Source organism: Callospermophilus lateralis, chromosome 8 (genome assembly GCF_048772815.1).
Source record: "Callospermophilus lateralis isolate mCalLat2 chromosome 8, mCalLat2.hap1, whole genome shotgun sequence".
Lineage (NCBI taxonomy): Eukaryota > Metazoa > Chordata > Mammalia > Rodentia > Sciuridae > Callospermophilus > Callospermophilus lateralis.
Window position 1 is genome coordinate 62,274,820 of NC_135312.1, and position 25,400 is coordinate 62,300,219.

A 25,400-nucleotide genomic window follows, 5' to 3' on the forward strand; every position below is an offset into this window, starting at 1 on the left:
GGACAGGAGTCCTCTGTGTTTCTCCTTTACTAACAAAGCAATAAACCTTCTTTTTCATTTTTTTCAGAACCATATCCTTATTTTGGATTGGCACTGGGGACAAAGACGGAGCTTTCAGCAACAAATGATGGCTGGAAAGGGAATAATAGGAGGAATGGATTTTAGCTGTGGTGGTATTTAAAAAGTATTATTAGAATTAAGGCCAGAATGAAGAGAAGGGTGAAGAAGCCACAAGAACATCTGTGGCAAGGGCCTTCCAGATGGAAGGAAGTGGCAGGAATGAACTGAAATGTGGTGAGAGCAGAGAAAACTAAAAAAGGCAAAAAAAAAAAAAAAAAAGGTATTGAGAAATAACCAGAGGCCAGATCATATTAGTGTGTTTTAGGGCACAATAAGAAATTGATTTTTCAGTGTGATGAGAAGCCATTACAAAGTTCTAAGAAAATTATGCAATCGAGTTTTCAAAAGACATTTCTGGCTACGTAGGGAATAACCACAGGGGACCAGGATGGTCAGGTGGTGATGGTGTGGTGGGGTGAGATGGAAGGCAAGGTGATTCTTAGGAGGCTGTCACATTCTTCTATCAGCCAAGTCAGTGCTTCTACCTTTCTCAGTCTCTCTGTACCCTAGAGTTGATTCTGGTTCAGTCCTTGACTACATTTCCGAATCCAAGCCTAAGTTTAGCAAAAGAGTAGGAACTGAAAACAGAGAGGGCAAGTGCTAGTACATTCCATTTCAGATGCCGTTCCTAAAGCAAAGTGCCATTTTAGTAGAAGCTGCTGGAACTCTAGCCAAAGACTGAGTTCCAGGCAGCACACCAGGAGTTCCCTCGCCCTCCGCTGCCCTGCAATTCTGAACAGAAACCACAGTTCTCTCCTGGATCCACCCATCACTGCTTCCCACAGACAGAGGCTCCATTTTTAGAGATTTCTGGGTACATAGTTCTGTAGATTGTTTTCTTTTGCCACCAAATACAGTAACAATACGTTTAACGTATTTTAATTCTCTCTACCCAGAAGTATTCCACAAACATTAATAAAAATCATTACCATTATTCTACTCAGACTGTATCATTACCATTACTCAATCAAAGAGAGTGTGCATTTTGTTTTACAGAGTACTTGCTACAATCTGACTTATGGTAATGTTTACTTAACATGAGTGGCCATTCACTTCATACTTGGCCTTTTGATATTAACCACATTTTAAGTAATGCAAATGCCAGCATGTACTCATGGGTGAAAAACATCCACCAAGGAAATATTGGCATTAACAGCACATAAATTGCTTCTTTGTTTTCAGAAGGCTTGTAGAAGCTATTCTTAAAAGTAAAACCAATGTTTAAAATACTTAAAACAAATTATTCCTCTTCTTATCAGAAAAAATTTAATAGTACCCTACAAGTCTATTATTCTTCTTTTAAAAATAGGTGTTGGGAGATGTGATTGATGCCTCGTTTATAAGTTAGCTCATACATATGGGAAAGAGGAGCTCTATAATAAATTTTTTAGGAAAAGATAATTAAACACAGAATGAATAAATCCATATAACAATATTCCATGTTTAACTCTATTGTGTTTAAATGAAATGCTTACATGAATAGGTCTCTAAGAGCATTGAAGCTTTTACTTTAGAGAGAGGGGGAAAATCTAATGCCAGACTTTGGGTTTTTTTTCCCTTAATATTCTAAGAATATGCTGCGGAGTAAAGCTACATACCCAGGAGACTTGGGGAAGGTTGAAAAACACTTCTGTTTGGTGAAAAATATGGGGGTCTTCCCCCCCCACCAAACTTTCATTAAAAACAGCAAGGAAACAGAAATATAGAATGAAATCATGGTTTTGAGCTCTTTGGTCTCACCAGAAGGCACTGTGTAAGCCTCGTGTATCTTTTTAGTCAACTCTTTTCTACACATTATACTCTGACTTCTTCACATCTACCCACAGCAAAGACCACCTTGCCTCTTAGGAAAAAGAGGCAAATTATGCCCTACAGGGAATGAAATTCAGAATTCTTTATTTAGATGCCCAGGGGAGGAAGTTCTTTACCATCAACTTCCATGTGCATCCAATCACAATTTGTCAGCTACATTTAAATGAACTTGCAGAAGTAAGTAAAAGATAGAGCTGCAGGCGGTTAACAATTATATCATTTCTGGTTCTCAATTACCCCAGAGCCAAACCTGAAGATGTTTTAATGAGAGAAAGGGAGAAAATATATTGAAAGAATCACTTTAATTGACGGGACACTTGTTTCTGCCATGTGAATGGTGTGTTGATGTGTCATTTTATAATGAGAAAAGAAACTGTGAGAATAGCATGGAATGCAGGGAGAAGATAAATTGGAGTCTAAGATTAAATAATGAGCTTTACAACTGAAGGCAATCCAAAGGACAAGAAAGAACATTAAAATACTACAAGCATTTTGATGTCTATAAAATCCGCAGATTTATCTGTCTTATTTCTCCCTCTTTCTGCTTTTTCTCCTTCCCCTCTTTCCTCCTTAAGGCAGAGCTTGATATGAGTTTACAATGTTGAATACATGGCTTTATTTCAAGTAAGTTCATGAATACATAGAGCAGGGCTGGCAGCTTGGGGATTTTTTTTTAAGCTGTACTGCTACTGTTTAGGAAAATGAATAGTGTTTCTATTTATCGGTAGCCACATCTCTCCTTTTATTTTCACACTGTTTTGATGTGTCCCCAGCTCCTCAGTGAAAATTTCTATAGAAGGCTGGGGGTGTAGCTCAGTAGGGGAGTGTGTGCTTCCCATGCACAAGGCCCTGGGTTCGATCCCCAGCATGACAAGAAAAAAAGAAAAAGAAAGGAAAATCCACAGAGTAATAAATTATTGAGAGTCGTTTTCATTTCTAACAGCGACCGCATCAGTGGATTCAAAGGTTTTCAGTTAATGAAATTCTCAAAATTATTTTAGTACTATCAGTGTTTTTTTATAAGTGATATTTTCTATCTATAAATAATAAGCAAAGTAAAAACATATTGAAGATTGCAGGACACAGCCAGGTACTGACTGAATAAACAGAAATCCTCCAGGTTTGAAGGGCCACATTTGAATATTTAATCAAATCAGAGAGGATGTCTTAAGGAAGTTATCAATGGCGCTGAAGACCATTTTTAGAAACTCATAGAACTGAAAAATCTAACTGCATGTTAAATTACAGCACAAGGAGAACTCGATGCTTGAAGTTCTGCATAAATCTATGTTCTTCACCAAAATAAATAAAATCAACATGAGACTTGAGAATTCGGAGAAATATGCTAAGGAAAATTATATTTAAACATATTAAAACTGAAAGAGAATAAGATGAAATATTATGAAGTTACATATTAATAAGTCCATTATAACCTGAAAATATCCTAAATTAAAATATACCTACCCTACTGAACATTATAGCTTAGCAACACAGTTCCTTAAGGAGTATGGGTTGTTTGCCCCCATGATCATGTGGCTGTCCAGGAGCTGTGCCTGGCAGCTGCAAGAAATCACTAAAGAGTGTATTATACCACATATCTGTAACCCCAGAAAAGATCAAAATTCAAAATTCATCATATAGCTTCTACAGACTGTGTGTTACTTTGCACAATCATAAAGTTAAAACATCATAAGCTGGTGCTATTTTACTACCTACTTAGCTGACCTTTTCTCCTGAATATTGACAGTAATGATTATAGTCTATTTTATTTTAAAAGTCAGTGTTGGAAACAGAATTTATTTTCCTTATAGAATCCAAGTTCATAATAAAAAGCAATGAAAATAGTGAATAAAAAGCTAAGTTTCCATGACCTGAAGATGTGATTTTGTTACTTGTTTTATAACTTCATCTATTCTCAATATGAATTTCCAACAGTATAAAAATCTCCTTGAGATTGATTGCATTGACCACATCCAAAACAAAGCAGGAAAAACAAAACAAAACCACTCCCCCAAGTTTGCACACGCATGCGTTTGCACTCTCTCACACACACAGGAAAAATGGAAAATCTACATAATATAGAAATTCCTAGAATTTCTATATTATTCTGGGCAAAAAAGTAACTACTGACCTGTGTTTCTTAATGTCATTGATTCCATTCTTCAGATTTCCCAGTCTTTCTGTTGGATTTTGCCTGAAAGCATAATTTTTTAAAAAAGAGAATTACAGTAATGATACTCGAGTGAGTCTCATTCATTCATTCATTCAGCAGTATCCATCAAGTTCCTACTGTAGGTCAGACACCTGAGTTTAGGGAGATGAAAAAGACGTGGCCCTCCTGGAAGAGGCACAGTTGAACTAGTTAGGAATGTATTTGTATGAATTCTTTAACGGAGCTATAAATAAATACTTAGTAAGTACTATCTTGCCAACTCAACTGAGAAAACCAGGGAAGGCTTCTGAGAATCATTTACATCAAAGCTGAAATCTTCTTAGAAACAGGCAGGAATTCCTGCTGGCCACCACAGCTAGGTTTCATGTTCTAAATTTACCAAATTTTAATGATTCAAAAAAAGTTCAAGTGCACAAAACAAAAAGAAAGAAAGTATCAACAAAGTGTAACTTAACCAAAAAAAGCTGGAAGCCTTCTATTTCTGATAAATGATTTTAGTATTAAGTAGAAAAAATCGGGGTAATTTAAAGTAAGATCAGAAGAATGTCTTTTAAAAATTAAAAGTTAAAAAAAAGGCATCAACACTACTAATTTTCTCTCAAAACAACCAAGTTATAAATAAATAATTTTATTTTTAACCCAAGGTTTGTGATTCTATTTTGCCCTGTAACAGATGAAGATGATTCCTGAAGATAATCTGTGAAATTTGGATCTTTTTAAAGTGTACATTGCTACTGGATTCTACAACACATGAGGGAAATTCAAAACTCCTAACTTAGTTTTCATAACAGAAAAAAAAACAACTTTCTTTAAATGTAATTAGCAACATTTTTAAAAAGTAAGTGTATACCTAATTTAAAAAGGTATAAAGAGAGAACCTGAAAGCCTTCACACTTAATCCAAAACAAGGGGTTATACTTATGGTCACTCTCACCTGCAAAGCCTACGAATTAAATCTTCAGGTCTTCTTGTTATCTTTCTGGGAAAATCCATTTTTTCAATTCCTTTGAGAATCAGATTGTAGGTCATCATTTGATCAACCCCAGAAAAGGGTGGGCTAGGGAAAATCCAAAATAGGACACACTAAGACCAGAGTCCAGGGCTTCTTTTTTCTTTCTTTCTCTCTTAAGTTTTTCTTCCCTCTCTCCATTCTTTCCTTCCTTCCCTCCTCTCTCTCTTCCCCTGTCCCCCTAGTTATTTTATAGCACATATTTGGATATGTGCTAGAAAATCATTTCACTAATTTCACATCATTTAAATCACACACACACACACACACACACACATACACACACACACACATAAAACACAGGTAATCTATCAGTTAGTGATGATCCTTACAAAAAAAAAACCTAAAGGAAAAGAGAGATTATACTTTTTTGTTTAAAAGAGTGAAAAGGAAAAGCCTCTCTCCTGAGCTGAAAAATAAGTAACGAGAGGAAGTGGATGAGCTACACTGTAATCTGTGGGCAGAAGGCTCTAAGACAGGAAGAACAAAGATCGTGTGTTGGGAGTAGGCCTGTGTGTTCTGGAGGTGTGAGGTGGGCAGTGTGGCTGGTGGCGTGAGTCAACAGCTAAGGAATGCAAGAGATGAAGGCAACAACATGTAGATCCACTGGGCTATGGTAAGGATCTGGAAATGTATTCTGATTTGGTGATTTAATGAAGAAATTAGCTTTCTTCAATGCATGAAGAATAAACTATGATGGGGTTTGGGTGGGATCAATAAGAAGGCCTGCTATCCTGGCAGAGGACAATGGTATTGAAGATGTGAGACCTGGTTGGCTTCTGGATCTATCTAGACTGTAAAATAAACTGAGTATCTGTGACCACTCCAAAATTCATATGTTGAAACCCTAATTATGATGTAATGGTAGTTGGAGGTGGGGCCTATGGAAGTAGTTAAATCATAAGGGTGGAGCCTTCACAAATGAGATTAGTGCCCTTCTAAGAGGAGGACAGAATGCTGGCTGGCCATCTTTTCACCATATCAGGATCAAAGGAGAAATTGGAAATCTAAACCCAGGAAGACAGTCCTTATCAGAATTCTGTCATGCTGGCATGCTGATCTGCTACTTTAGATCTCTAAAACAATAAGAAATGCATGTTTTCTGTTTAAGCCACCCAGTTTATGGTGTCTTGTTCTAACAGCCTGAACTAAGACAGGTGGTAAAGACAATAAGATCTGCTAATATAAAGGTAGTGAGTGGGAGGAAAAGAAGGATTTAAGAATGATGCTGAAGTGTTTTGGTTTAAATGTCTATAAAATGGAACTATGATCACTAAAAGAAGAAAGGCTGTGGTGGTAGTTGGTAATTTGGAACTGAAATGCACTCCCAAAGGCCTGTGTATTAAAGGATTAGTTGTCGGCCTGTAGTGCAATTGGAAAGTGGTGGAAACTCTGAAAGGTGGGGCCTTTTGGAAAGAAGTGAGGTCATTGGGGGCATGCTCTTGGAAGGGATATTGAAATGCTGGTCTCTTTTTTCTTAGTTTACTAGAACTCATGATGTGAATAGGCCTCCTTAGCCACATATACTTGCCATGATGTATTGTGTCACCACAGGCCAAAGCAACAGGTCCAAGTGTGCCTAAATTGAAACCTCTGAAAACCTGAGCCAAAAGAAACTTTTCTTCCTTGTAAGTTGTTTATTCAAGTATTTTGTCATAGCCACAGAAAACTGACTAACATAGTGAGGGTACAGAGTAAGTTATGAGGACGGAAATCAAAGGTTAAATTTTGAACATTCACATGGAGATGCTAAGCAGGCAGTTGGATTTATGAGTCTAGTATTCAGGAAAGAAGTTAGGGATGAAAGTATGATTTGTGGTCATCAGATAGCATTTATGGCCATGGAATGTGATGGTGTCACCTAGGGAGTGGTAGATAAAAGAGAGGTTGAGGGCTAAAAAGGTCCAACGTTGAGATGCTGGAAAGATTGGAGGTGTCGAGCCATAGAGACTGAGAAGAAGCCACCAGTGTGGGATAAGGAGAAAGAGGAAGGTCCTAGAATCCTTGTGCAGGAAATATTTCAAGGAAAGTTACAGCTGAGATGAGTGAAAAAACAATTGAGAATTGATCACTGACATTAGATAACATTTCATAGTCCACTTTGCTCTTAAAAAATAATTTCATGTCTATTCTGTTATGCCATTTAATTTTTTAAAATTAAAGATGATTTCTGCTACTCTGCTGTATGCTGGAGAACTTTTGATACTGAGAGTTCCCCACCCTTGGTAATAAACTTGAAACAAAGATGGTATACCAGGTTTTTTTTTTTGTTTGTTTTTGTTTTTTAACAATCTAGGTTTCACTTGTAAAGAGAAAGAGACAGAAAACAAAAAAACATTGGTAAGATATTTTAAACACACACACACACACACACACACAAACAAACAAACACACACAGAGAGATACATACATTTACAACTATATTATTTTGTTTTGTCTTATTCTTCAGATGTTTTCATTTTCACTTACCTCCTGCCTCTCTAGAGTTCAGGGCATTTGAAATTTACTCTTTTCCTCCCCTATCCTAAAAACGTTTGCAAAAATAATTCCCCAACTTCTTCATGACAGTTCATGGCCACTTAAGCAGTTCCAAGGTGGTGGGATTTCCCCCCTTCCTTGTTTTCTCACTTTATTTCCCTATTTCTTGTAACAATTTATTCTATTTGATGAAGATTGAAATGTATATCTCCAGGCACCTACAGGTACCACCTTGCATTTCTCAGAAATACAGCTGAAACTTCTAAGATGGTAAAAAAAAAAACTCTTGATATAAAATTCCTTATGCCCCAAACCTTAAACAATGTTCTTCTCTGAATGACTCCCTGGAAAATTTCCCTTCTTTCCTTCAGAATTGTAAGCAATGAATATTTGAAAATGATAACTGATAATATAAAACTATCTTTCATATCTGTTTGCCCAGTATGTTCAAAGAAAATGCTGAATGTAGACACAGGTAAGCTAATATTGAAGCTTATAGTATAAAAAGTTCAAGAAGGGCTGCAGGGATAGCTCAGTGGTACAGCAGTGGTCCAACAGCACAGGAAAAAAAAAATCAAGAAGGTTCTGTGATTCCACTAAGCTCTCTTTCTCAAGTAAGTGTTTGAGACTTCTATTCCACCCCCAATAAACCTACCCCAGTATTTCTTAAATTATTCCATATGTGAATCCTCTCTGAAATTAAGATTGAGAAATATTTGGTTATAAATTGTTATAAGGATAATACAATCAGTTAATGAGAAAGGAGGTAGAAAACTGATCTGAATTCTGTGTGTGTCCACATGTTACATCTAAATAGATACAATGCCACATGTGTGATAAAAAGTGCACCTCATTTAGAACCAGAAGACTTGAGATTAAATTACTAATCTTCAGCAGGTAGCTTTCTCACTTGGTTTTCTAATCTACAAAATTCAAGTAATAAAATAATCATAATAAAACTTGAATCATAAAATAATAATAAAAATTCCTGCCTTATCTTCCATACCAATTTATGAAGACTAAACAAGATAATGCTTACATAAGTGCTTTGTAAACTGTGAAGCATTTTACAAATGTGAGCAAATATCACATAGATTCTATGATGTATGTGCGTGTGCATGTGTCTGTACGTGTGTATGTGTGTTAAATATTTGGGACCCTGAATTCATTACTATAGTATTTTAATCTCTTTGGAAATTACAATGCAATTTTAACTGCTAAACCTCTGATGCGTCTTGTCTGTGTTCATTAACACCTCTAGAAAGGAGTTGGCAAGAGGATGAGAATTTAAATCCAGCAGTATGGCTTTCTCTTAGCATTTCTTATTAATGATATGTTGGGAAGATGGAAGAATATGGCTAAATTTAGTTTGTTTGATCAATGAATTTAATTGAATTAGGAAAATAGCTTCTTAACAAATTTTAAAAAGAGGAAATGATAACAATCACTCAAAACTTTCATTACAAACATTCATTCCTTCTTTTAGTCTAATGCTGGATCATCAAAGAAAGCCCTCCCATATTTAATGTTATCTTCAATAAGGTACCTTGACATTTTAGGTAAAACATAGCAATTCTATACTCCTTTCTTTCAACTTCCTGAATCTTTTCTGGCATGCTATAAGCTTACAACCTCACAGTATTTGAAACAATATAAAGAGAAAAAGGCAACATACTTAATAAAGATATTTCATAAATATTTTAAACTCCTGAATTATAAATTTTTATCATTAGTGAGTTACTCTGGCATTTCTCTAAAATAAAGTGTCTAAATAAAACTGGAAGATATACACTTACTTGCCCGTTAGGAGCTCATACACTAGAATTCCCAGGGACCAAAAGTCCACACTGAAGTCATGCCCTTTGTTGAGAATGACCTCAGGAGCTACATATTCTGGAGTCCCACAGAATGTCCATGTTTTCTGTCCAGAACCTATTTTTTTAGCAAATCCAAAGTCAACCTGGAAAGGAATCAAAAAATATGTCAGAGATTATAAAACTTATGCTCCTCTTTAAGTCTGCCAGTAACTTCCTAAATCTTTCTACACTCCCACCCTTTCCCATGTGCACACATGCACACACACATCACACACATAGTCTCTGTCTCTTCTCTCTCTGTGTTACATATTTTTTTTGCAGGATCAGATATAAATCTAGTTGCATGCACCTCTACTCTCATCACCCTTAGAAGATAATTCAATTTTGGTAATAGGCTCCCAACAAGCAGTGCCAAAAGTAAATTTAAATATGATGGTGGTATTCAGTGGGAAGAAATGAGAAGGGGAAGTGATACAACTCTGGGTGCAGGAAGCTCCATCATGGAAATACAAACAGTTGGGGGAATAGGGTTGGAAAGAGATTACTGGGCCATGACTCTGAGAACGTCCCTGAGAAGGAAGGAGGGACTCTCCCAGGGTAAAGAATCAGTACCTCCCCTTCTCTGTCTTCTCTAAATGGGCTCTCCCACCTCTCTTAGCTTCTGCTCAATGAACTCTGTGCACAGAATAGACAGGGAAGAAAGCTGGAGCTGCAGAGGCCCTGTCACTGAATTGAGGCAGTGTCAGTAACTGAAACCAAACCCGCCTTGTACAACAAACAGTTGGTTAGACCTGTGTAGGGGTATTTAGCACATATTTTTCATCTCTAATATATACAGATACTATTTTAACAAAACCATGTTCCAGTTCCCTCAAGTAAACAGGCACAGAAATTGCTCCTGGACTGTAACATGCACATTTTAACAACTTCATTACACATGGATGATCTCAACATAATGGCAATAATCTTATCTAAAAATTTAAATAAACAAAGTTAGTATATCAAAATCAGCCTTCACCTAAGAAAGTGTAAGCCAGTTAGTTAGAAAATCCATGCCCCATTTATTCAAATATTTAAAATATTTATTTTACCTTAAATTTATTAGAAAGTTACCATCTTACACATGCTTTGTTCTTATCCCACAACAGCAAGAATTTCCTTCCTGGGAAAAGGGAATCTACTTAACATAATTCAAAGTAGGCTTTCACTGTTTTCTTTCATCCACACAGAACAGTTCACAAAGATTATATGTAGGAGATAACTGGGGATATTATAGAATTAAAACTTGTAACCAGCTGAGATCAGCACATCTACTTACTCCTCAGAGAAGAAACCAATATGAAAATTGTAGCTAATTTTATAAAGACTGAAATTTAAGAGATAAGAAAGCAACATTTATAGCTGCGTTTGTATGCACAAATAGGTAGAAATATTATATTTTATTGGTTTATAACTGCTTCTCAACTCATTTTTAATTGCATTTAATTTCCCTTTAGCTTCTGCTTAAGAAAAGTTTTCATCACTCTAAACTTAAAAATAAATTTTTTATGATCTAAACAAAAAGTATGTATGTGGTTTCTTTTATAAAAAAAAGAATGACTGAATATTTAATAGCTATTTAAAAGAAGTTTTCTGGCTCTAAGGTGGTATATTTTAAATTGCTGGTCCTGCTCTTATCATATTTGCATATTGAGCCATAGGTGGTAATCACTACATAATTTTTTTAGGATTTATGAACTCATCACTTTCTTTATCTTCTTAAATCATATCAACTTTGGTTTAATTCATTTGGTGAGAAGAAACGGACCTTCAGACCTACCCAAAGTTACATGCCTAATAGAGAAGACTACATCTTCTGTCAAATTCTGCATGTTTTTAATCAAGCTCCCTCTGTCTTGCACCACCATAGATTCTAAAACAAGCCTCCACCTTTTCTTTACCCCATCCCATCTGGGCAATGAAAAGTCAGTTACTTAATATTTTTGTTTAATAAACATTCATTGAGCATCACCATATACCAAGTACCAGGATAAAGAAAGAGTTCTGGCAGAGTTTATATTGAGAAAAAGAGAAAGAAAACAAGGTTATAAATATAATGCCATAATGATCATATAATGTCAGATGGTGACATATGCCATAAAGAAACATACAGCAGAATTAGGCACAGAGAGCAATATGAATTGTATCTGAAATAAGGTGACCAAGAAAAAGCCACACTAAGGAGAAAGCATTTGAACAGGTTTGAGTAGAAATCTGAATGGAATTAGAGTTCTATAAATAGTGATTCTGTCAGGAGGAAAGCTCTGAGATGGGAACATGCACTGGTAAGTTCAAGGCCTGGGAAGAAGGCCAGTGTGGCTGGGTCATAATGTGGGAGAGGGAGAGATGCAGGAAGTGAGAGCAGATTCTGGAGTGTGTTTGTAGGCCACAGAAAGAACTTTGGATTTTTCTTCTAAGAGTTACTGTAGGATTAAGGGAAAGATGTATGATGCTATGGCCTGACTTATATCTTAAAGGGACCATTCTAAGAAATAAGAAAATAGACCCCTGGTTTTTTTCCCCTCACATTCTACTAGCAAAAGTAGGCTTTCAAGAAGGATCTCTAGAGAACCAGACTGCAGATTCTCCTGGTCTCTATTAAATTTCTATTATTAAACATGGCTTAAATTAAGCTAAAAGCTTACAATCATTAAGTATCCAAATACTTTAATAAATGAGAAGTTTTAAGATACTTCTAAATCTGCAGCTATGACTGCATCATTGAGAACCAGAAAAATTAGCACTGTGGCTTGCTGGAGCTGGGTCCAAGAAGTATGAGCTTGTTCCCAGAAGTTTCGCTCTAGGTCAGAAAATCTGTCAGATATTGGTTCTCTCAGTCACATAAATATGGACACAAAATGACCAGTCTAATTAAGCCAGATGATTCATGGAGACATAACATTCCAAAATAATATTTATGTGGCATTTTTAGGGCACTTTTTTTTTTTACCCAAGTCTAGACAAGGGTAAAATGGAATCTGTTCATCCTGTCTGCCAACAACCAAAATTGATTCAATGTCCTTCAGATACATCTGTCCATCCTCTAAATAGGAAACAATAGGTAATTTCCATCAAGTTAGAGAGAGGCTAAGGTATGTGTGGATGAACCTTTCATAACAATGGCCTGTTCTTTATGGGGTATGGAGATTCAGCTGAAATGCTCAGAGTATTTAGTAGAAGGTGGGCAAAAAAGGGATGATTTGCATGCACAAAGGCAAACTGGACAAATTCTTTGAGGCTCTTTGAAGATTTCCTTGAATCACAGAACCAATTCCTCTCTTATAAGGATCTCTAACACTGCTTATATTCCACAATTACATCCCTAGTAGGAGTACCATCTAATTGGGTGTGAGTAAATCTAGCTCCTTAAGAAAAGACATTGTATCTATTCATTTTGTACCTTACAGCATTTGTAACAGATTTTCAACTTGTGTTTAGTGAGAAAAAAATGAAGAGATAACTGCTCATATGGGTTTCAATAAGATATAATAAGCATGAGGTCTAGGAAGGTCATGGGTACTTGTATGAGCTGAGACTTGAACCAGGCTCTAAGGTAACCTTGTACAGGTAAATTGATGAGGAGGTAGAAGGTATTTAAAGGAGAAGCAGTAGCCATGTTAAGCACACTGATGGGAAAAACTGTCACTTAGTAAGTACAGCTAATAATTTCTTGGCAACGGAATATTGTTGGAGCTGATAATTATTTTTATTTTTAAGTTAGGAAATACTATATCTATCTATCTATCTATCTATCTATATAGCGAGAGAGAAACTAAAAAGAGAAAGATAACAAGTATTTATACTTTATATACAAAAAGTCTATTTATAAAACAATGTGACATGTATACAAGTTATAAAGCATGAGAATAAAACCCCCTGTACCACCCACCAGTTAAATAACTAGAGGAAAGCCAACATGGAAGGTCCACGTGCTTCTCCTAGGGAGTCCTTTTGCCCAGTGGGCAAGAGGTCATCATTCCCCTGACATCTACACTTATCACTTGCTTGCATTCATTTCTAATTTTGCCCCATATCTAACATACCTAAGTATGACAAAACTTTTATATTTTAAACTTTAGGTAGATCTTATCTATTTTGGGGCAAATTGCATTTTTTATCATTCAAATTTATATCTGTTAATTTAATCCATCCTGAAGTCCATTTTCACTGCTGTATCATAACACCATTTAATTAACACACTATGATTTTTATCCACTCTACTGTTGGTGGACATCTGTGCTATTTCCAACTACATGCCACTCCAAAATTCTTCTACTGATATTGTTTTCCATCTTATCTAATAGATATGTATAAGACAGTAGAGATGCTGGGTCAAAGATGTGATGGCATTTTCAAATTTATTAGATATTGCCAACTACATTTTCCAAAGGGATTATATTATATTGCTACTCTCTCTACCAGAAGTGTATAAAAATTCTAATTGCTCTACATCCTCACAATGATTTAATAATATAAACATTTCCCTTTTTGCCATCTGTGAGTACAAAATCACTGTGGTTTTAACTTGTATTTCCTCCTTTAGTAATTAGTTTGAGCTATAGCATTATAATTAGCTTTCATATCTGAGGGAGCAATTTCCTTCCATCCTGTTCTCTTTGTCTTCAAAAATGTCTTACTATTCTTGGCCCTTGGGTGTTCTTCATAAATTTTAGAACCAGCTTGCCAAACTTTCAGGAAAAGCTCTGCTGGGAATTCCACTGGAAGTGTATCAAATCTGTGGATCAACTTGCAAAGTACTGACATCTTTAGGATGTTCAGTCTGTTTGTTTTGAAATATAGTGCATCCTTCTGAGTTAGGTAAATAATGCTAGTTGCTGCACTAAATATTTCAAAGAAGGTATAAAAGCTTAAACTCTATATTAATGTACTTCTTTCTTACATTCTGGGTTTTGCTGAGGAGTGAGATCTCCACTAACAGTGATTTAGGGAGACAGGCTCCTTCCATCTCAGGGCTCTGCTAACTTCAAATCAGCTATGTTTGTTGGCAACAAGCCAGAAAGAGTACAGAGACCCACTGCACAGAAATTTTACAAGCCAGTTATGTGAGTAGTACACATGGCTTTTGCTAACATGTGCCACATGGTCATAACTACCCAGAAAAATGGCTGAAATGGATTGTCTAGCTCTGTGCCCAGAAGAGAGAATGAACAACATTAATTATTAATTTAAGTCTTATAATATCTTTTAAATATGATTTTTCTAAGTTTCTCAATAAAATTGTTGCACATTTTTGCTAGTCTTGGTTATGACTTTTTTTCATAAATGGCATTTTTTGCTCTATCAACTATTTTTCTGGTTTTCAAATAACACTGTTTTTGTATTTTTAAAATATGTTTTTTTATATTAATAATTTTACATGCTGCAACCACACTAAAAACTCTCTAATTAATTCTAACATTTGTTTTCCACTTTGGATTTCTATATAGTTAATTATTATCAACTAGTAGATTTTGTCCTTTGGTTTTCCATCTGTCTTTTAAGTTTATCTCTATCTTAGTTCAATGGTAAATAAAATACTGAATTGGGGTACATAGATCACTGATTTCAAGAGAATACTTCAAATGTTTAATCATGATGTACAGTGCTTGCTCTAAATTTTGTTAGGTATCTTTCATTTGATTCATTAAATTTCTTTTTATTTTTAGCTAGCTAAGAGATTTTATTATAACTGAACGTATCAAAATTTTCTCTGCAACTATGAAGTGATTACATAATAGATTTTCTACTTTAATCTGTTATGGTGGTGGTTTACTTTAACAGAGCTCTTAAAAAATTTTTAAGACTTTTAGAACAATCAGTGAGATTAAGAGGAATGATACAGAGATTTCTTATGTACTTCTTACTCACACACACATACAGACTTTCAATAGTCAACATCCCCCAACTGAGTGGTACATTTGACACATCACCCAAAGTTCATACTTTCCATTCAGCTAACATATGATTTCATGTATCAATCATTGTATATCATATAAGTATTTTTACTGCCCCCAAAATATGTTGTGTTCATTTCTCTCCCACACCCCACAACTTGGCCACCACTGGTCTTTTCACTGTCTCCTGTAGTTTTGCTTTTCACAAAATGTGACACATTTGAAATGAAACACTATGTGGCCTTTCCAGATTGGACTTTCTTTTACTTTGTAATATACATTTAAGGTTCCTCCATGTGTTGTCATGGTTTTGATAGTTCATTGCCTTTTAGCATTGAATAAAATTCCATTGTCTGGATTGAGCCATCTACCCATTTGCCTACTGAAGGACATCTTGCAAGATTTGGCAATTATGAATTAAACTGCCACGAACACTTGCAAGAAGATGTTGAAGTGAATATCAATTTTTTTGGGGGGGGGTAAATATCAAGGATTGGGATTGCTAAATGATATAGTTGATGTATGTTTAACTTTGTTAAGAAACCAGAAAACCATCCACCAAAGTGTGTGTGCTGTTTGCATTTCTCTCATGGCTCCACATCCTCGCCAGCACTTAGTGTTGTCAGTGTTCCAGATGTAACCACTCTAGAAGGTGAGAAGTGTTATTTTGCTGTTTTAATGTTTAAACCCCTAATGATTTAGATTGTACACATCTTTTCATGTGCTTGTTTGCCATCTATATATGTCTTGAGGTGAGATGTCTGTGCAGGTATTTTGCCCATTATTTAATAAACTTCTTAATTTTCTTCTTCTTATTTTAAATGTACTTTATACATTTCAATAATAGTCCTTTATTTTATGTGTCTTTTAAAAATATTTTCTCCTACTTCTGAGGCTTGTCTTTTCCTTCTCTTGACATTTTCTTTCACAGAGCAAGTTTTTAATTTAAATGAAGTGTAGCTAACCAATGATTTCTCTCATAGGCCATGGCCTTTGATTTGTCTTAAAAGTCATCACCATACACGAAGCCAACTAGTTATTCTCTCATATTATTTTCTAGGCGTTTTATCGCTTTGGGTCTTATATTTATGTCTATGATCCAGTTTGAGTTAACTTTTGTGAAGGGAGTAGAAGGGTACAGGGTCTGCCTAGATTCCTTTTTTGAATGTGGATATACAGCTACTCCAGCACATTTGTTGAAAAGACTGACTCTGCTTTATGTATGCCTTTGCTCCTTTGCCAAAGATCAGTTGACTCTGTCTCTGTGGATCTATGTCTGGGCCATCTGTTCTGTTCCATTGCTCTCTTTGTCTACTCCTCCATCAATATCTCACTGTCTTATTCACTGCAGCTACATCAGGTACTGTCAGCCCTCTGACATTTTTCTTTAATGTTGTGTTGATATTCTAGGTCTTTGCCTCCCCATATAAACTTTAGAATCAGTTTGTCACTATCCATCAGGTATCTTGATGGGATTCTCATTAGGATTGCTGTGAATCTCAGATCAAGTTGGGAGGAACTGGCACTGTGAAAAATACAGAGTATTCCTATTCATAAACAATCCTAAATAGCTCTCCATATATTTAGGACAGCTAAATTTCCTTTCAGCAGGGTTTGTTGTTTAGCTTATATAGATTATTTATACATTTTCTTATGTTTACACCCAAATATTTCATTTCAGGGGTGCTAATGTAAATATTATGGTGTTTTTATTTTAAATTCCACTTGTTCACTGTTAGTATCTAGGAAAGCAATTGAGTTTTGTATATGAACCTTATATTCTGTGACCTTGCTGTAATTGCTTACTGATTCCAAGAGATTATTTTGTTGTTGCTCATTCTTTCAGATTTTCTACATGGATGATCATATTGTCTGTGAATAGAGAAATTTTTATTTCTTTCTTCCCACTCTGCATATCTTCTATTTGCTTCTCTTGTTACATTAACTAGGCCTTCCAGTAGGATGTTGAAAAGGAGGGATGAGAAGAGACATCTTTATTTTTTCTGATCATAGAGGAAAGGCTTCCAGTTGCTCATCATTCAGTATTATGTTAGAAGTAGGGTTTTTGTAGATATTTGTTATATTGAGTTGAGGAAATCCCTCTCTTTTCCTAGTTTACTGAGAGATTTTTTAACAAATCTGTATGGTGATAGAGTTTATCTAATGCTTTTTCGATACTTATTGATATGATTGTGTGGTTTTTATTTTATCCTGTTGATGTGATGGATTAAACTGATTGATTTTCAAATGTTGAACCAAACCTTGCATTCCTAGGGTAAAGATAATTTTACTTTAGTATATAATTCTTTTTATACATTGTTGAATTCAATTTTCGAATATTTTGTTGTGGACTTCTACAGCTATGTTTAGGAGAGATCTTCCCTCTAGTTTTCTTTTCCTATAAAACCTTTGTCTGCTTTTGATGTTAGGGCAAGGGTATGTATGTACAAACATTTAACAATAGATCCCATTATTATGTATAATTATAATCCACTAATAAGAAATAATGGATTAGGGAGAATTCCCTCTGCTTTATCTTCTGAAAGGCACTATAGAGAATTGGTATAATTTCTTCTTCAAATGTTGACTGGAATTCACCAGTACACCCATCTGAGCCTGATATTTTCTCATTTGAAAGATTACTGATTATTTATTCAATTTCTTTAATAGATATAAACCTCTTCAGATTGTTTTATTTCTTCTTTGACTTTCAAGAGAGTTTATCATTCAAAGAATTAGTTAACTACATCCAGGTTATCAAATTTGTGGAAATATAGCTATTCATAGTAGTCCTTTATTATCCTTTTAATATACATGAATTCTGTCATTGTACCCCTCTTTCATTTCTGATTTAGTAATCTGTTCCTTCCCCCCATGTCTCTCTCTTTTCTTAGTATTACAGCTAGAGATGTACTGGTTTTATTGATCTTTTCAAAGAATCAGCTGTTGGTTTCATTGACTTTCTTTGTTCATTTCTTGTTACTGATTTCAATAATTTCTGCACAAATTATTAGTTATTCTCTTCTCTTACTTTGAATTTCACTTGATTTTTTCCTAGTTTCCTAAAGTAGGAGCAAAGATGATTATTTTGGATCCTAATATATCACTCAATGCTAGAGACTTCTCTATCAACTCTGCTTTGGTTGCATTCCAGAAATTTTGATAAACTGTGTTTTCATTTTCATTTAGTTCAAAATATTTTAAAATTTCTGTTGATATTTCTATTAGACCCATGTGTTGTTTGTTAGTGTATTGCTTAGTCTCCATGTGTTTGGGGATTTTCCAGTTATCTTTCTGTTATGGATCTCTAGGTTCCTTCCATGTGCTCTGAGCAGACATGGTAATGTCTACATTCAGGTATCCAAATGATGCTAAACCACTTCACAGGTATGCTAACAAAATAATCCTAATTACTCTCCATCCCTGTGTGGATTACTGCTTTCATTTTTTTTTCACTTATGTAGAGAGGCATAATATGCTCTGCACTTCCTGGACATGTAAGTGGTGACTGACATTAATTTAGACAAATTCTCAGTTATTTGTCCTTTCAAATATTGCTTCTGTTCCTTTTGTGCTCTGTCTTCTCCTTCTGTTCCCATTCAATTGTGCTTGCATTCTCCCTTCTGTAGTTGTTCCACAGTCCTATTATTTATATATATATATATATATATATATATATATATATATATATATATATATATATATAAAATAATTTTTGCCCAGTCTTTTTTTCTCTCCTGATTTTCAGTTTTGGAGATTTTTTTTAATTATTATTAACTACATCCAGTCTACTATTGCTCCCATCAAAACTATTTTTGCCCCTGTGATATCTACTGGAAGAATCTAGTGCAGCTCCTGGATGATTCACAAAAGTGAGTCCTTCTGCCCATGTCTAGACCTTCTGCAGTTGCTGGAGTTTTGAACTCTGCAGAGCAACTCATCCGTTACTGTGAAGGTTTCCCTCTGCAGCACACGGAGGTTCCCCTGGTGAGTCCTTGTTCCTGTGAGCTGCCACTCTCTGTATTCCCATGTCTCTCTCTCCAGAAGTGGAAGCATTGGTTTTCCCTGTGTTCTCCCCTCTCTCTTACAGATCCAGGAAGAGTTGTTCTTTCAGTCTGTTCAGCTCTTTCCTCGCGAGGTGAGAGTGGCAACATCAAGCTCCTTACATGTGGAACTGGCCCAATGGCTTTGTGTTTCCTGAGATGTATCCAACCTTGTAAGATGAATTGTTATGAATCTGTATTCACAGCATCACTTAGTTTGTTAATGTTCTGCTCCTGATTTATGCTCTGAATTCATGAGTAAGACTCTATATTAATTTGTCATTTTTAGGAGATTTCTTTGGAGAATTAAGTTCATATTAACTAGCCCCATAAAATAAGAGTTATCCCTTACTATTTTTGGAAAGATATCCATAATTTTAACATTAAAGGTCTTTGAAGTGACTGCTTTTTCAAAGATACAAGATCACTCAGATTTTCTATTTCTTTTTGTTTGGTTAGGCATTTTGTACATCTTTTCCATTTAACCTAAGATTTCCTATGTAATATTTTCTGGTCCACATAAATCTCTGCTTTAAGTAATTATGCTCATTCATAAAAGTATTTATTTTATAGCCTTTTTTTGAACAGTATTCACACAGATTTTTTAATTTTAATCTACCTTTTTCAGAAAACCAGCTTTGGCTGTGTCTATTCCTTTTTATTCTCTGTTTTACTAATTCATGTTCTTTATTTTGTTCCTTTCTTTGTTTTTATATTATGTCTTTTTCTTATCTTCTTAAGTTGGATATTTAGCTCATTGATTCCCATCTCTCCTCATCCCCACAACCCCCAGGGCTGAGGACGAAACCCAGGCCTTGTGTTTGCTACAGAGATAAATCCTCAACCCCAAGCTCGTTGATTTTTAACCGTTCTTATTTCCCAGCTGAAATGGTTAAGGTTTTAAATGTAATTCTAGCTGTTGCAGCCCACATATGTTGATATATAGTATACTTTCTCTTGGGCGTCGTTTTTAAATATTCATTAAAGTTTTCTTCATTGCTTGTTGAGTCATTGCACATTATCTTTAAAATTCTACCAAGACAAGTTCGATTGTTGTTAGTGGCTTCTTCCTGTTTGTTGTTGTTATTGAGTTCTACTTTAAATACATTGAGCTCAGTTTACAAGAACTACTTGTGCCTACTTTGAGAGTGAGGGAAGGGCTGCCTCCTTGGTCCCTCCTTCATTCTTACATGCTAATCAATCTGCTCAGTTCAGCAGCAAACTCTCTTAGTTGTTGTCATGGGGCTATTGCTAGAAGGAAGCAGATAGATCATAAAAATGAGCAATGATATCAATATTTAATATGCTTTATACTATACTTTCTTATGTAATAATATTCAATATAAGTAAAATTAATCTGCTCTGTTAGTGCACCCTGTGCAAAAGCATCTGGGTAGGCTTTGCATTTTGGCTGAGGGGCATTGTACACAGCAGTTAATTCCACAGTCACATCAAATGTCCACTGGTGAGTGACAGCTGAGATTTATTTGATTACTATGAAGTTTGCTCCTGAATAACTGCAAGAGGGTTAACTATTACATACTCTGCCTGGACTGAGAACAAGGCAAGTCTTCTTTAAACATTTTATGTACTGTCTTACATCTTAATGCTGTTCTTGATTCATTCATTCTATCCAGAATAAGGACTTGAAAATGCTATTGCCTTTATCAGCTCTCCTTGGCCTGGAAAGTGGAGAAAGATGATTTAAGAAATGATAGGACAGGAGGTGAAAGATGATGATGTGAGAGTATTCATGGTCCTACAGTTCTTTAATTCTTAATCTACACCCCTGCAGTTTCTGATGAAGACAGCTTGGTCCCAGAGGGAATTAATTTAGGAATAAACCAGCCAATCTCAATCATGACTTGGGCAGAAAGAGTGGAATAAGGTCTTCAGCCCTCCCCATAAGCCCATTGTCTACAATTATCACAAAAGGGTACACTTCTACAGCCTTCTAGAGACACAATTCCAACATCCAGGTTTTTCTCTTATTTAGGAAAAGTTTGCTCCAAGCTTTTCCTGTTTTATCACTGATGGAAAAAAAAAATTTCCATTAGGTCTCTCACCCCTCCTACGCACTGCAGGAAACTGAAGAAGGATGAAAATGCTACTTGTAAGAGTTAATAGAACGAGACTAAGATACTCTCAGAAGGCATCTTTCATCCTTAAAGACATTTCTGTCCATGGCTGGACTGCCCAGGGCCCATCACCCAGATGGCATTACTGCTGTGCTGTCACCAGGTACCCTACCACCCATCCCTACAGCAGCCCCCTCAGGAACTCTCAGCTCAGCTCTGCTGGGCTTTCAGCTAACAGACAGTGTCTGTTTCTGCTATTTGCTGAAACTTGCTTAATGACCCAGTAGAAAATCAAATTTTGTTCAAGTGTATTCTCCACCTATTGATGAGTGACAGCTGAGTCACTCATTGAATTGAATATTTTACAAACCCTATTAGATTAAATTTATTAATTTTGTTATACACTTTTTTATAGCTTAAGTGACTTAGTGTCTAAATATACAAGCAATTTCTGAGACAGGCATATTAAAAAGTCTACAATTATTCACATTTCTTTATTCTGCCGAATTCTGCTGTTTATTTTTTGAAGTATTTTATTAGGTATATAAAAGACTGGAATATTTATATCATTTTGCTGAAAGGGGCCTTTCATTATCATAATGTTACACCTTTATCTCTAGGAATACACCTTCCCTGATATTAACATGATGAAACCTGTATTTTAATTGGTTTAATATTTCCCAGAAATATCTTTTCCCATCCTAATTTCAACCTTTCTGCATCCTCCTATTTTAGGTGTCTCTCTTATAATCACCATCAAGCTGCTCTTTATTTTATAAATCTATCTGACAATCATTTTTATCTGGAGAGTTAAGGCATTTACATATATTAGATTTCTTCCTACTTTATTATTTTGTGCTTTCTCTGTTTTCTTGATTTGTTTCTTCTTTGTTGCCTTCTATTAAAATGACATTTTTCTCCTTTTGCTTCAATTTCAATTACTCTCACATTCTGTTTATATGATACTGGTTTTCAGGTATTTAGTATTTTATCATTTTAATAGTATATATTTCAAAGATTATTAATTTATACCATAATTTTTAAATGACGTGACGTGTTTACCATTTCTTATGGCCGTCACTCCTTGCGGCAACCCAGAGCCTTCGTGAAGGATCATTTTTCTGCCCCTCTAAGCATAACTTTTGTATGTAGGAGTAAACATATTTGAACTTTGTTTTCTGGGCTTACAAATGAAGTCTTTAGTTATTTCACTTAAAATGTTTAAGATATTGTACTGCTTTATGACTTCTATTATGACTAGTGAAATTTCTGCTGAAAGTCCCATTTTTATTCCTTTGTTCCTTGCAGTTTACGTAAACTTCCCTTTCTTTTTGATGACTTTTAAGATGCTCTCTGTTTTAGTTCTATACTTTTACTACTACAGTAGCCAGCATCCAAGGGAACCCCAGTGAGCCACTTCCCCTTGTGTTGAGTGGTATGCCCATCCACAACAGACCAACAGAATACAGTGGAAGTGCTGGTATATGACCTCGAGAGTAGGTTTTCAAGGCAGGTAGCAGTTCCTCGGTGTTTGGAAGACTTACTCTGACAGAAACCAGCTGCCATGCCATGAGAACATCCAACCAGTCCTGTGAAGAGGCCTGTTGGAGAATGAAGGCCTCCAGCCAACATCCAGCACCAACTTGCCAGCCATATGAATGAGTTACACTGAGACTGATCCTCCAGCCCTCGCAGATGTGCAAGCCTCCAGGTGATGGCAGCCCCAGCCAACATCTAACCAAGACTCCATGAGAGACCTGGAGTCAGAATCACCTAGATAAACATTTCCAAATTTCCAAACTTCAGAAACTGTGAGATTGTAAAAGGCTATTGCTGTGTTAAGTCATTAAGCTTTGAAGTGACTTGTTATACAAGAGCTTGAAGAAATATGATCTGGAATTTGGACTCCTTTACCTGATTGCTGTCTTTTTATGATTTCTGGAAAAATCTCAGTCATGGTTTATTGAAATATTGCTTTCCCCTCATTCTCTATATTATTTTTGTCTGGGAGTACAATTAAACTTTTAAAGAAACTTTTCTAAGTTTTTTCATTCCTCTTTCTTTTATTTCTATTATGTCTCTATGCTACATTCTATATAAATCACTTTTTCTTTCATTTCCCTGATTTTTTCTGTTTGTGTTAATCATCTACTATTTAACCTTTCCATGACATTTTCCAAATTGAATACAATTGACAGGTAATAAAATGAACACATCTTTGGTATACAATTCATGCAGATTATACTCATATAATCACAGCCACCATGTATATGTTCAGGATACAGGCATTCCCATTATCTCGGAAAATTTCTTCATGCTTTTTCCCAATCAAATGTTCCTCCCACAGACATCTATTATATTGCTTTCTAACACATACTATACAACACTTATAAATGTAATCATGTATGTGTGTGGCTTCTTTTATTAACATAGTTTTTAAAATTCATTCATGTTATTGCCTACAGAAATTCACTCCTTTTTTTATCACTAAACTGAATTCTGTTGCTGAAGGTACTACTGTATGCAAATACATACAATTGATGATGGATATGTGAGCTATTTCTTGTTTGGGGCCTGTTAGGAATAAGGTTATTATGGGCATTGATTCCCAATATATCTGAAGCTCCGATTTCAGTTTTCCTGGGTAAATATTAAGTAGTGGAATGTTCTGTCATAGAATAGGTATGTTTGGCTCCATGAGAAACTAAATGTTCTTTAAAATGATTTCAGTTTTTATCCCCATCAGAAGTGTAGGGGACCATCCTTACCAACACTTGATACTGTCAATCTTTTTAATTATAACAATTCTACTAGGTGTGAAGTGTATTTCTTTGTGGTTTTAATTTATATTTATTTACTTGATAATTAGTGATATGGCTAAGTGATCATGCTCATACTTTCCTTTGTAAAGTGTTTCTTCAAGGTTCATGACCAGTTTTAAAATATAGTGGCTCAAGTTTTTGTTATTTACTTGTAGATGTTCTTTATGTATTCTGGCTATGAGCCTTTTGTCAATTAAATATATATTGAAAATATTTTCTTCTAGTTTATGACATGATAATCCATTTTCTTGGCCATGTATTTTCTCAATCATAATTTTTTAATGTTTACTCTTTTTTGGGAGGGGAACCAGAGACTGAACCTGGGACCCTTAACCACTGAGCCACATCCCCAGTCCTTTTTACATTTATTTTGAGATAGGGTCTTGCAAATTGCCTATGTCCTTGCTAAGTTTGTTAAGGCTGATTTCAAACTTGTGATCCTCCTGCCTCAGCCTCACAACTTGCTGGGATTACAGGCATGTGCCACTGCACCCAGCTAGAAATTTTTAATTTTAATGAAATTCAATTCATCTTTTTTTTTCTTTTAAGATTAGTATTATTTGTGTTCTAGGAAATCTCGGCTTATCCCAAGTTTTGAAAATACATATTATGTTTACTTTCTAAATGGTTTTTATGTCTATGAAAAATCTTGAAATAATTTTTACATATAGTAAGAGGTACAATCAGGTCATTTTCTTTTTCTTTCTTTTTTCTTTTTTTTTTTTTTGCTATTACAGCTATACAGTTGTTTCAGCAATGCCTTCTGAAAACACTAGCATATCCTCTTTTGCTGACTGTCTGTGTCTATCTCTGGACATTGTTCTACTAGACTGAGTTGTCTGTCTATCTTTATACCAGTACCACAGTGTTTTGATTACTATGGCTTTATATTTATAGTAAGTCTTCATATCAGATAATATAAATTCTTCAATTTTATTATTTTACAAGTTAGTTATTGACACTTCTAAACATTCTGAATTTTCATGGGAATTTCAGAAAAAAAACTCCATTTCTGAAAGCTGGTTTCTCAGATTTCTGAGCTACATCCCCAGTCCTATTTTGTATTTTTTTTTTTTTTTAGAGACAGGGTCTCACTGAGTTGCTTAGCGCTTCAC

At 35.2% G+C, this 25,400-nt stretch overlaps 1 protein-coding gene across 2 annotated transcripts in view; it reads right to left on the reverse strand.

Moving 5' to 3' along the window:
• Prkg2 (protein kinase cGMP-dependent 2) overlaps positions 1-25,400 on the reverse strand; it is a 91,488-nt gene that overhangs the window by 10,987 nt on the left and 55,101 nt on the right. For both annotated transcript variants that reach the window (XM_076864681.2, XM_076864680.2), the window contains exons 14-16: positions 9,389-9,552; positions 5,040-5,162; positions 4,064-4,126 (exon numbers count right to left, since the gene is read on the reverse strand). In XM_076864681.2, coding sequence (XP_076720796.1) covers positions 4,064-4,126; positions 5,040-5,162; positions 9,389-9,552 — 350 coding nt within the window. The remainder of the gene's footprint in view (positions 1-4,063; positions 4,127-5,039; positions 5,163-9,388; positions 9,553-25,400) is intronic.